Source organism: Brienomyrus brachyistius, chromosome 15 (assembly GCF_023856365.1).
Source record: "Brienomyrus brachyistius isolate T26 chromosome 15, BBRACH_0.4, whole genome shotgun sequence".
In the NCBI taxonomy this organism is placed as follows: Eukaryota; Metazoa; Chordata; class Actinopteri; order Osteoglossiformes; family Mormyridae; genus Brienomyrus; species Brienomyrus brachyistius.
This window is the reverse complement of record NC_064547.1, coordinates 17,946,292-17,960,227: the sequence shown is the minus strand read 5'-3', so window position 1 is coordinate 17,960,227 and position 13,936 is coordinate 17,946,292. Positions and strand designations below refer to the sequence as shown.

General features: G+C 41.5%; 2 protein-coding genes across 2 annotated transcripts in view; both read right to left on the bottom strand.

Moving 5' to 3' along the window:
• The window catches only part of slc1a7b (solute carrier family 1 member 7b), a 29,063-nt gene extending 25,391 nt beyond the window's left edge, over positions 1 to 3,672 (bottom strand). The window contains exons 1-2 of the mRNA XM_048976662.1: positions 3,608 to 3,672; positions 3,329 to 3,408 (exon numbers count right to left, since the gene is read on the bottom strand). Coding sequence (XP_048832619.1) covers positions 3,329 to 3,408; positions 3,608 to 3,658 — 131 coding nt within the window. The 5' untranslated portion in view covers positions 3,659 to 3,672. The remainder of the gene's footprint in view (positions 1 to 3,328; positions 3,409 to 3,607) is intronic.
• Positions 1 to 13,936, bottom strand: part of tmco1 (transmembrane and coiled-coil domains 1) — a 153,132-nt gene that overhangs the window by 80,547 nt on the left and 58,649 nt on the right. The window lies entirely within an intron of this gene.

Sequence of the window (13,936 nt, the reverse complement as noted above, 5' to 3'; positions counted from 1 at the left end):
CTGAAGCAGTGATCATCTCGCCGTCCAACAGGCTATCGGTGACTTTTGGGCGAACAGGACAGATTTTTATTCGTTTTTATTGTGTTACTTTTAATTTGCATATGCTCTAATGTTAAAAAGTGTTTTTGTTCTGAACCAATATATACTTACAGCCCAGATAAATAGCTCTAAACATTTCCTTCGACTACCAAAGACTTTTGCACAGTGTTGTATATCATGGCAATAGTCATGCCTGGGCATTGATAAGGACCCAGTTCTGAAATATCTGTCCTGCATTCATGGTGTCTTATTAACGAAGGAGAATGTAAGCCATGAGTGTATCCTTCACCACGCATTCAGTAACAATGAAATACACATAAAATGAAACTGAAAGACCCCAGAAATGATCCACTGTTGGCTAAATCATCCATCCCACTGTCGGTTAATAGATCCCTCTGTTGGCTAATAGATCCTCCTGCTGGCTAATAGATCCCATTGTTGGCTAATAGATCCCATTGTTGGCTGATTGATCCTTCTGTTGGATAATAGATCCATCTGTTAGCTAAAGGATCCCATGGTTGGCTTCCTTCCATGCCATGTTCTCTTCCTTGTCCACAAACATCCCTCAGGTTATGGTGAAAAGCCAGGCCTATATACAGTAGGTCCATATGCAGATTGCCATTTAATTCTACTGATGCCATTAGGTAGATTAAACGAGGCCTGGGTATCCCAGGCAGTGCAGGGCCCAAGACCCAGGTATCCCAGGGAGGATGGAAGACTAAATATTGTAACTAAATTTCTTATGTGGCTCTTGAGATTAGACTCTGTTGACACATCACCACTTGTACAGGCAATGCAGCTGTAAATCACGTACAATCAGTGCTTAAAAACATATCAGTGATTAGTGAGTAGACCTTTTAATATGTTTGTTTACATATGTTAATAAAATTCACGGCACTAACAGCTCACGACTTCAGCAATGTGAAGCAGGCTCAGATTCCAGGCAGACTTGTCTTGCACTGGATTCCGCTACTTCCTGTCAAGCTTCCTGAACTTGCGCTGCAGGATCTGGGTCAGACGCTTGGCGGCCGGCCCATGGTTTGGCTTAAAGGCCTCTGCAGTGGGTCATAGGTCCATACGCAGCTATTTAAGCAACAGCTGCTGTTCCTCTGCAGTTCTGACTGCTGTGGCCTAACTATCGCAGTGAACTCCCCGTCAGGACATCGGGCTGATCCTACAGGGCAGTTTACTGTAACCTTTGTGACTAGATTCTTTGGTGACTTTTGTCACTACATTGCAGGCTGGTTGAAACGTTTCGCCTTTACTTGCCTTTCACATTCTACATACAGTTGTCCTGACTAAATAGGACTTATTGTATTCATTCTTTTGAAGAAAAATAAAAATATTAGCCCTACAAACGTATCACAAAAACAAAAATAGTAAATCTGTAAAAGATCTTTGGTTAAAGATTCATATTGATTGACCCTGGTTTAGTAAGGAACACTGCAAATATTTTCTAATTTTAACTCTGGTTTGAACAGAGCTAACCAGTGACCTGTATACCGCTAACAAATATGCGCTGAGGTACATTTACATACAGTACTGTGCAAAAGTCTTAAGCAGTCACAGAAAATCATGTAAATGATCTTCAGGTTGGTGTAATGCTGTGTAATTTGCTCTGTCCACGTGAATCTGATGCTCCTAAAATCACCACGGTATTTGCAGCAGCCCTCCAATGCACCAATGCACTCATGTGTTTTATGACTGGACCACTAGCAGACCTTGTTTGGCTAATCAATATTCCACTGAATGTTTCACCAAATGAAGTTAATTAATTAAGAGAACTGCTGGAGAAATTTAATGAATACCTAGAATGGCTGAGGTGCCCCTGAGGAGAGTTTTAGGAACCGAAGCGGAGTTTGTCTAACTATCCAACAAGATGACAACTCTTTGGAGAGCAGACAAAATTCTTGTTAATTTTTAATCGTGTTACTGTTAATTTGTATTGGTTGTAATGTTCAATTGTTTTTTTTCCCTTTTTTTATACACACTTATACACATACTACCAAGATAAACAGCCAAAAGTATTTCTTTGGCTGCCTAAGACTCTTACACAGTACTGCACATGCATCTGCTGTTTTTAAATTGTAGGCATCACTATGTTTTACTGATTTAAAAAATCAGTAAAACACATGTGCAGATAAGAATAACATACATAAGTTATGTGTAATTCTGTATACTACAGATAATCCAAAGAAACCCATTACAGAAAGAGCTTTGGACACATCGTCATGGTTTAATTGGTTTGAGCAAAAGGTTCAGTGTGAGGGATCGATTATTTACTAGTTATTTCTTTGAGCTTTTTAAATGCATTGCCTCTCTTTTGGAAATTATTTAGCCTCTTAATTCACAGAAGACGAAGAATAGATAGCAGTAATTTTCATCTGGCTGCCCAGACATCACACTGGGTTTTGTATTACAACCAGAAAACGAGCTGATGTTTAAGGAACACCCTGCCGTAGCCCACAAATGAGATTGACGAGCCTCTTTTTCACACAGACATTCATTAGCTTCAGATACATTTGGAAGCTCTGTAGTGAAGGACATTAATGGCAACCCTAAGTGCAATTCCTGTTGTACTTTTTGTTGTTATTTCAAATAAAACGCACATGAATTAGCCGTTATCTTCTGCGCAAGCTATTATCTCCTTTGTGACAGTCCAGCGGTTTTTCAAAAGGTCCGGAATTCTGGAGGTGCTGGATATTTTGTACATTTCAGCCAGATAAGGCCGGACAAGCACATGTTGTTTACTTTGGGTGCTACAAGCTTGCACTGAGAAAGAGACTCTAGATCCAAATACGGGAATTATGTTATGATTAAGAATATTACTGGGGGAGGTCGACAAGAAAAGGGTCTAGGTGAGAGGGGCTCTGTTCAACAAAATATCTGTTTACTTGACCTAAGTGCTAGTGGTGGGGGGGGGGGGTGGAATGAATAATATAATGGAATAGATAAAGCAAACAAGAAACAAGAAAAGCTTTGCTTTAATCTGCTACAATTTCAGCCACAACAAGAAGTGAAATGTGTTAAATATCTGCTCTTCCATCCATCCATCCATCCATCCATCCATCCATCCATCCATCCATCCATCCATCCATCCATCCATCCATCCATCCATCCATCCATCCATTTATCCATAGTCTATCCCGGAACCTATGGGTGCAGGTGTAGGGAATAATGCCATCATAGGTTTCTGCTCTTATTAACCCTAATTTTACTGTAGTGGAGACACAAAGGACATTTTCCCCTGGTTGTGCGGACCGGAGCATATAATAAACAGTGAGCTCACCTAGAAACGACGAGTGGGAGAATGAGCATCTTCAACATCCTCATCAGCAATTCCCCAGGGAACTGGAAATACTTCACCTCCTGCAGAAAGCCGGAAATGAGAACCATTAGCCGAAACCTTCAAATGCTTCAAAATTACGATACTTGTGTACTATTGTCATCGATCCACTTTCTATATGCATCTTGTCCTTACAAGCACAAGACAGCGAATAACCCAGGATGGGGTGCCAACCTATCAGAGTGCACACACACACAGGACAATTTGGCAACTCCGATTCACCTTAACATGTTTTTGGACCGTGGGGTGAACTGGAGAATCTGGAGGAAACATCGATACACCACAGAGAGAAGATGCAAACTCCAAACAATGAGAAACGGGGGTAGAGACTCAAACCCTAACGCTTGTGTAAGACACTGAAGATGACCTAGAAATGAATGACACTGAGACACATTAGCATGGTTGTCTGAGGCCCCTGGACGTTAGCATGGGTAAACCTGTGCATCAAAGTGCTCCTGGAAATATACCAAATGTGCCCCACCCACCCAGACTCATAGTGAAAATTAAGTATATTTTTCTATATTCTACTTTAATTGCTTTCGTCCTGTTTGAGCAATAATGCGATACAAACAATTTCTCTCTATTTCCATCTCAGCCTGGCTTATCGCAAAAAATACCATCATGTGGATTTCGATTCCATAAATACTCTCATAATTCTTAAAGAAAAACTTCATTCTTAAATAAAATAAATGAGCGCATTATACAAAGTGAAATTTAAATATTGCTGTAATTAAACATATTAAGACAAAGTCCCTCATTATGCTGTCTTATCAAAGTGGCATATTATTAAAGTAATTACTCTTAGCAGCAGAGACTGAAATGAGCTGCCTGCACCTGTAATGAGCCTGTGCCTCCTGTCCTATCAGAACCCAGCAGGGGCGGGTTCTGTGTCCACATTCACAGAGGGAGAACTTGAAGGTGGTGTGACGGACATCGGCGCCCCAATCACTGGACACTATCATAGCTTGTGTGATGTCCATCGAGCCCGTGACTTCAGCTCATTGCTCACGGAAAGCTCCTTATAAAGCTAGATCGAGGCCTCAGATGACTATTGAACCTCTCAACCTTTTAAAACACAGGAAATAAAGAAACTACTGCACTGACATTTGGCTAATTATAATAGGCAAATATTCCATAAATTTTTAATCAGAGTTATGGGGGGGGGGGGGGGGGGGGTCTGGAGCGCAGTGTTTAGAGATTATTTAGAATGTAAGTTATCTTCGGAGCCCCATGTGACATAGATCATGCTATCTCCACACTTATAGAGCAGCAACACACTTATAACCAGTGAGCCACCATTAGGCAAATAATTCCTTTTTTTAATAATTCTGTGTCAGGATTTTTAAAGTATATATAGTGTCTGTAATGTTTTAAAAGTGATGGACCATCTTTATGTAGGTTTCCCTGCTAAGTCCCTGCCTGTGGTCCTCTGACCATGGCTGACTGAGCCGAATGTTAAACCCTGAAACACACTCCCCCCTCTCCCATTACGGGGGCCGTAATCCTGCAGTCTGCGCTCTTCGGTGCAGTAAACTCCAGTGACACATGCACGGACACACACGCTGACACACGCACACACACAACGCTCCCCCCCCCCCACTTTACTGCGGGCACTCTGCTCTCTCGCTAACTCCGCCTGCCCCGAGCCCCTGCAGTTACGAGTTAATAGCGACCCCCATGCTCCATTCACAGGAAGCTTCCTGTGACCCTCTTGAACAACTTGTCACCCCCCCACCCACCCACATACCCCGGTTGTCTTAGCAACCTCCATCTTCCGATGACAGGGCCAAACGTCAAAAAAATATTTCACCTCTTTGACTGTGGATTAACCATTTCCAGCCATTTGATGCCTGGCCTGGGGAAAAGCACAAAGACTTGCTGCTCTCATTAGTGTCCGTCGTCAGTTAACGAGACGCTACCTTGGTTTAAGACCAGGCCTGGTTTCAGACCTGCTGACCAACTGGTTCACAACTGGTTACTGGTCCTTGACATTTAACGCAGCACAAAAGATTTATTCTGTGCATTTGAACCCCAATGCTATCATTCAGTAGAAACATTTAAAAGCATTAACATATATTTAAAAATATATATATTATTATATTTATACAATTACATAAACATAAAAATGGATATCTAGTACTGTACAAACATCTTAGGCAGGCAAAGAAAATACTTAAATAATATTCATGTTGGTGTGAAACTGATTTTATATCTTCTTCTGAGCAAAAATATATTTATAAACTGCCTAAGACTTTTGCACATTACTGTATGCTCTCACTGTGTTCTGTGACTTTCCTATAAATAATCCAGTTCCCTCCCACAGGGCACTGACATGCAGTCATGTTAATTGGCGCCTTCGTATGGCCCATAGAGTATGGTTGTATGTGAAAGAGTGCATGTATGTACCCTGTGAGAGACTGGCATCCTGTCTAAGGTGTGCCCCAAGCTGGTACCCTGTGAGTAGGATGAGATGGGTGGATGGACGGACTGATGGATGAATAGATGGATGGATGAAATTGCTTATTCAAGTTTTTCCATCAACTTTTTTGGATTAATATTTACCAGTTTTTGAATGAATTTTCTTAAAAAGCCACTGACTCTTTTCAAAACTAAAGCCAAAAATAGCTCACATGTATTATGGGTTATTGGTACGTCACACGGTGTTTTGCATGAACCCTGCCATCTAGTGGAGTAAGCATACTAATCGCTGATTAAAAAAAACTGTAAAGTTTTTGCTATAATCATTTGAGACTAGATTACAGCAAACATTTTACTCTCAAACTGCTAAGATTAAATAAGTACCCAGTTGCTGATGTTCTGCACAGTATTTAAAGGTGCACAGTTAGTTCTTGGTTAAAAGAAACCCAAAGCTGTGTTATTGGTCAAAGCATTTACCCTGTAAAGCTTCTACAAAGTGTTTAAGTCTTAATAGTTCAATGTCATTAGCAAAATAATAAATCACGTGAAGGAAGGAAATTACTAGTAAATAATTTTTTCTATTTTCTGTTTCCCCCGGCATGTTATTCCTGAGCTTATCATGTTTGATTAGCCTTAGCTATTATGTCTTCTTGGGGGGGGGGGCATGGTGCTGCAGTGGTTAGCACTCTTGCCTCACACCTCTGGGACCCGGGTTCGAGTCTCCGCCTGGGTCACATGTGTGTGGAGTTTGCATGTTCTCCCCATGTCGTCGTGGGGTTTTCTCCGGATACTCCGGTTTCCCCCCACAGTCCAAAAACATGCTGAGGCTAATTGGAGTTGCTAAATTGCCCGTAGGTGTGCGTGTGTGAGTGACTGGTGTGTGAGTGTGTCCTGCGATGGGCTTGCCCCCCATCCTGGGTTGTGCCCTGCCTCGTGCCCATTGCTTCCAGGATAGGCTCCGGACCCCCGCGACCCAGTATGATAAGCGGTTTGGAAAATGGATGGATGAATGGATTACATCTTCCATTACAAATAATTCCATAATATCAGACATATCACACTGAAGGGACACTTTCTGAACAATGTCATTCAGTTTAATGTCACACTAGGGTGGTTCTAGGAAATTAATTTTTTCAAATATAAAATTACTTTTTTTGTGTATTCTGTGCATAGAAAAAGAAGTGAGAGCAGCCAAATGTCATCAACTTAAATGAATGTAAGGATAGAGCGCTAGTTTGAGGAGGGGTAAAAAGGCTTGGTGATCAAGAGAACCATCTACGCTGAAATGTCACTGAGGATGGAGGTGAGGTGCATACACTATGGAGAAGGCCGGCCTCTAACATTGTGGTCAAAGATAAAAAATTCAAGCCACTTATGCTCTCAGTAATAGGGTTTAGACATAAACTGGCACAGCACTTATTAAATTCTTAATAGTTTGAATACCAAATAAAGTGGAAAAGGGGAGGATAGTACAGTAGTACCACTCAGAGAGTCACAGTTGAGAGCTGAAGGTGAATGTTGCAACTATGATCAGAAGGTTGTTCGTCTGAATCTCAGGGTCCTTGTGCAAGATCCATAGCACCCAATTGTTACAGGGACTGGCTGAGCCTGCTTCTGCATAAAATTGTCTGCTAAATGAATGCAAAGTGAGTTTATTTATCTGTAGTCACAGATATTATTATTTAGCCGATCTGGAATATTTATAATGCACAGTCATTAATGCTTTCAACAGACAGCACAAAACATAATTTAATTGCAGGCTAACATTATGTTTCGTTCATTTAATTCCTTTACCAACTTATATGACAGCCACACTTATAACTCTCTACAGTGCTGGAAAAAAACAGATTAACAAATTAACAGATTTAATTTATTTGCTCTTAGTTTAATATTAGATAATATGCAAATTAACTGTATCTGGAAAAACTAACAAGAATGTCTTCTGTTCTCCAAAACGTTGATGTCTAGTTGGATGACTTGATGATCACTGTGTCAGGTCCCAAACCTCTCCACAGGGGTGCCTCAGACATTCTATGTATTTAATAAATTTCACCACCAGTTCAATTGATTGATTGATTGATTGATTGATTGATTGATTTAGTTTATTAGGTATTGATTAGCCAAACATGGTATGTTAACAAATGCACTGCTGTAACAGGTGGTTGCTGTAATTACTTTTCGCAAAGGCTTTCAGGGAGGTGTTGAAATGGCTGAGCTGACACACTTTGACAGATATAATATCATAGTTTTACACCAGCATGAAGATCATTTTAACATCGTTTCTTGAATTGCCTAAGACCTTTGCTCAGTGCTGTGCCTAAAAGGAACGCGGAAAGGTGACTTCACTTGTATACCGCATTTTGGTAAATGGTGATGATCACAGACGATACGACTCCTTTCAGTAGATACCTACATATGATGCAGGTCTATTTTTGACCTTTTATGCAAAGCAGCACCAATTATTTTAATGTTTGACTTTCACAGCCATGTCTGTTTTCAAATATGACCAAAACATGCTTGAATTAAGGGCATCTTCTAAGTTTTAAGGGTTTAACGTTTTAAAAGGGCATTTTGTTATGACCGTCTCTTTTGAGTAAGCATCTGCATAATCCCTGAGAGGTAAAGTAGGACACCTCTATTCTGAAAGCACCCTCTGCTATTACAGAATGAGTTTCACAGACCTTCCCATTAGAACAGACCATACTCAAGTCACATTCCTGATGAGTGAGATGTGTCGGCAGACCCTATCATCATTTATAATCATCATTTATAGACACTTCCCAGGGATGTAGGCCTGTCAACTGCTACTAACACTAAGAGTAAAACTGAGACATATTTATGTGTCACGGAAACAAAGCATTTCTCTGTAATTTCTCTTCGTGCATGTCCACCGCAAAGACAATCTGAGAACTACAACACCGTTGAGAGTGCACCATGTGATCAGAAAGCTAGGAGGGTCATAGATCTTTGCTAACCAAATGAGGCACTTCAGACCTTCAGCAGTGATGCCTAAGGTCGCATGCTATAAGGAAGACCAAGTTTACGGCGTACAGACCTGCTCAGAAAGGTGGCGAGAGCGGAGAAAAAAGCCGAGTAGGCATCCAATGACGACGGCCAAGACGGACAAGATCAGGAGGCCATTCTGCTTGCACACGTTCTTCACCCGGACCCACACGGCATCCAGCGCCACAGCCATGGTGACAGGCCAGCTCGAGTGAAATCAACACCCCATATGCACGTAGGCCAATCCAAATGGAGAGATCAGCAAGAAAGGCAAAAAAAGGACAATTCACGAGAGAGAGAGCGGCAAGAATCAGACCAAGCCAGGGGATTTGAGATCCACGCAGTCTAGAGTGTGTTAGGCTTCCATCTGCCAATTCGTGGCTTAGGAGATCTTCGCACTTTCCAGGCATATTCCCTCGCTCCACCCACCATAGACAACCAACCCCCCCCACCCCCCCCCACCACCACCCACATTCGTAAATCCAGCCGACTCGAGGACCTGTGACAGTTGACAGCATTGTCCTTGGGGTTAATACTGCCAATCCTATTCCGCAGATGGATTAGAGACCTCGGAACAACTGGATAGGAGGATCCCCTCAATGGCAGGGAAAATGGGAAGGGACAGAATGATGAAGAGCAAAACTGATGCAGGCTTGGATGCGAGCATCTCGAGGGAGATGTTGTACATAAACGCCTTCCAATATTGGTCATTATGAAGACTTAGCTGCAAATAATTGTTAAATGCCGACTGTTAACATAATGGTTAATCTTTCAGCCAGATACAGTAGAAAATGTTTTCTTGGTCCCAAAAGTGCCATACCCTTAAAAACGTACTTCCTCAGAGCTGAAGTATATACTACGGTATATTACACTGCTAAAATAGATGTTTCCTTTAATAGAGACGATGTACGGCTTTTATACAGATACTTGTTTCACCATCCATGTCTTTGAAGAGGAGATGTGGACTTTCACATATCCCTCACATAGCTATCTGAACGGAAGGATAAAACTGATAAAAAAATAATGAGGTTTTTAGACTGTTAAGTCTAGAGGTCACTCAGACGAGGAGTTCTAAGCTCTGACCATAATTCTGCCCATGACGTTGTGATTCAAGCGGAGAGACGAATTATGACGACCTGCCTTTTATGTAAATCCATCCATCCCTCTATCTTCTAAATGCTTAACCTGGTTGAGGTAACAAGGAGGCTGCAGCCTTCTTTTCAATACATGATTCCCCATATTAACACGATAAATTCTAGCTGAATGAATCTGAACCGAATGTCGAATCTGTGTCTCAGGCTGGATTGTTGGTCTTCGGTTTTTGTTGAAACCTGGAGAGGGAGGAGCTCTGGGTGGGAAACAGGCTCACCAGTGTTAGTGCAGATTTTTGTATTTATCAGCATAAAATGGCAAACATAAATAAAGATATTTTTGGGACTCCATCTAAGTTTCTCCCTAATCTGGTGATTAAAAAATACAATATTATTACAGGATGACTCCTGTGTAAGTCAGTTGTGACTTAATCATTTGGTTAATTATGACCACTGGTGTAAAATGCCCCAGAGTTGTTTCAAGTGTTAAATTAGGCAAAAGCAGTAAACTAAAAACTGGATAATCAATTGGATGATGATGACTGGATGCATACAATCACTATATAAAAAGCTGTAATAGCAATTAAATGACAGTTGCAAGACCAACTGGTTGTGAGAATGGCTGTCGTGTGGCAGATTTCATAAACCCTGACCTTCCTGTCACGTTAATCTATATTTAGATGCTGTCCATTTAATATTTCAGACTTAATGTCCTGCAGAGAGCTTAATGTAATGTGTTTACCACTCTGCAGACCACAGAAATGCTGCTAAAATGCTACGCTTGTGCATTTAATAATCTTTGGCACTACGATGTACTTATTCTCTCCGCGAAAACGAGACTTAATCTTGTACTGACCCAAACTTTAAAATATGCTCTGGTCCACCAAATCGAAAATAAACACATTTTCTGCATTAGTTTAACAGCCTTAATGCTAAGATGTGGGATTTTGAGTTCTTTATTCTTAAACTGAATGAATATTCAAGCATTACGACACTGTGACAGGGTCTAACTGGATGGTGCTGTTACCTTATGACTCCAGGTTTGGGGATTTCATTCTCAAAAATGTGTGCAAAAAAGTACGTGTGCAGTTTGCTCGCTCTCCCTGTGTCACATGGGCTTCCTCCCGCCGACCAAACACCTGCAGTTAGGCTAATTTTCATCTCTAAAATTGCCAGAAGTGTGCATACACTGCTATGGAGCAGCATCCCGTGCAGGATGGAGCCCCGCTGTGACGGAGGGAAACGGAAGATCAGTACTGAGGAGATTCCAAAATCATGAAACAGGGAATCAAGCCAAAGGGTCATACGCTGGACAATCAACAATCAAATCATAACCTCAGACCATATCTCAAGAGAGGGACGATTCTCACGGCTTTGAGTGCATGATGGTTAATTGTTCAGACGTGCATGCAGTCGAATGGAATAGTCCATTTAGTATTCTGGGGTGGGGCGGGTGGGCAGATTGTCGGATAGTCTGAAGAATGGAGCGGTTTCACACCTGCCTTGTACCCAGTGCCTAGCTTCAAACAACAAGGTTAAAATTCAAAGGATAGCAGGGGGTCTCATTAAAAGCTGCAGTGTACAAGCTCTGTGCATTTTTAAGAGGATGCATAAATGACTATGCAGAGAGGGCCACCCAGTGGGTAACCCTGACTCTGCCGCGTTCAAAGGGAGCATGTACTGTCAAAATGCAGGGCATTTAGATGCGAAACCAGAGCCGGAGCACATAAAAGAGCAGACACTGTCCAGTCTAATAGTCTTGTTTCGAAGAAAGCCGGAGCCTGGCTAGAACTGGATGATAGCGTCAAAGGCTTCTGTTATAGATAAACCTGCAGGTTTCATTCAAAATGTGTACGGCGGTCACTCAGAATATCCAGCCTTGTCTGAAGCCCCTGGTTTGTCAGGCTTTGGTAACCCTTCCTTTTACAGTCCCCTAATTACTAACTACCTGGTAAATATAAGGTAAATTCCAATATATAATTGGTTAATTACCACAGGTAATTAGTAGGGAAATACAGAGAAACTACAGCTGAAATACAGAGGTCACTAAGAGGAAGACTGGAGGAAAAATCTCCACTATTACCTTTTAACCCTGTTAACACCATAGAAACAACCAAGACTTCCTTTCACAGCACAGTATCAGCTCACTTCCTGACTTCCATACACTGTCATTTAACAAGCAGCACATACATTTTACATGGCTGTATCTTTCAGTCCAGGCCATGGGAAATGCATGTCAGTTCTTATACTTACAAACTACAGTAGTACACGTAACGCCTGGCTGTGGCAGATGGATGGCCCCCTCTGGAGGGTGGCACCGGACTGTGTATCTGCCTGGGGGGTCGCCGGCCGGGATCCCGCGGAGTTTCACTGTGTGGTGGGTGGGGTAACAGACTGCATCAGCACATGCTCCCCAACCTCACCTGACCTGTAGTGCAACCTTCTTTGTTGACAATAACCTGAACCAAACTCTCTCTCTATCTGCTGATCAGCGGTATTGTCAATCATTATTTATTTTGAACAGTAAAGTTCTGTATGCAATATAAAAGAGACCACAGGAAAAACAATATGCTTTTGTTTTCACTATCACTGAGAGGCAATTTTTCTTCAATTTCAGGCTGAATAGGAATGGATATAAAATTTTGAATATTTCATTCTAAATTATTCGGACTACTTTTTCCCCTGAATGTGTCCATCCATCTCCAAACTGCTTACTCTAGTCAGGGTTGTGGGGGAGGGGGGGGCATTGCATGGAATACAAAATACAGGAATAAGCACAATCTACCGCAGATGAGCGAACACTAGCGTGTATGTGAGACAAGAGATAGAGGAAAACCCTGGGGATTATATTCAGACAGTGCTGTTATAATATACTGTTTGCAGATAAAAACTATGCCAGTATCTTTGTGCCTATTCATCTTTATTCTCTGTCGGAAGCAAACAGGTGGCTCTGCTGTGGAGCTGGAGTCTTTGAGGATGTGGTCTGTCTTCGTGGTTTGCGGTGTGAATGTTCTGCTCCACTGTAGGCTGTGGGACCGGTTTGCTCTGAATGGTCTGCACCACCCTCTGTTATGGTCTGTGTTCTGGCCTGGACTAACCATATGCGTAATTATGGTATGTGTCCTGAGCCCACTCACCTCTGTCTCGTTCATATATATATATACGTTTCCCTTTAAGTGCTGTGGCCAATTGAGATTGTCTGTGATGGTGACTCTTAAAAGAATAGATGATTCTGGCCAGGATTTAATATAGACAGAGCCTGGTGGAGCCCAGATCTGCCTCCTTATGTCCTTATGTTCTGCCTCCAACATTAACCTTAATGTCCCAAAGTATTTCAAAGTGAACGATTTAATAAAAGGTTTGTCTTGTGCTGCTAAAGATCATGCTTTTCATGAACTTTAATGCTAGTTTTCCTTAGTACCTTTGACCAGGCGACTTTGCATTTTTACTTGTTTTGATTGCTGTATTGCTGCGAAAATATCGAATACTAGCTAGACTGCTGAAAGTAAGATGTTCGTAATAAGCGATCTGTGAATAACCTGATATTTTAGTGCATTTTCACGGGGCATTACAAATAAATAACTAAGTGTATCACTCGTAGGGATAAGCGATTTTGATGCATTTTTATATTTCATTTACATGTCATGTTGAGAAAAGTCGTGTAGCCTAGTGTTTAACCTCATGACATGTACAATATATCCAATAATAATACCTTTTATTTTGTATTGCTTTAATGTGATAATATGACATGAAGCATAATAGAAGGCTCCGCCCACTGCTCTGTGCCGGGACCCATATCTCTTTGTCATCAAAAACTGGCCTCCACATGCAACTCAAATGTGTCATAATTGCACAGAACGGACTATATGACAACGAAGGTTTTTCCTCGCGATGTGAAAATTTGATGAAAGCTCTTCGCTCCTAGCTTCATGTCAGGTCTGCGATATCAGTAAAAGAAATCTGATATGGAGCCTGTGATATATTAAATAGTAATGCTTTTGCACATGATATAAAGTATTCAAAATCTGACATCGAGAAA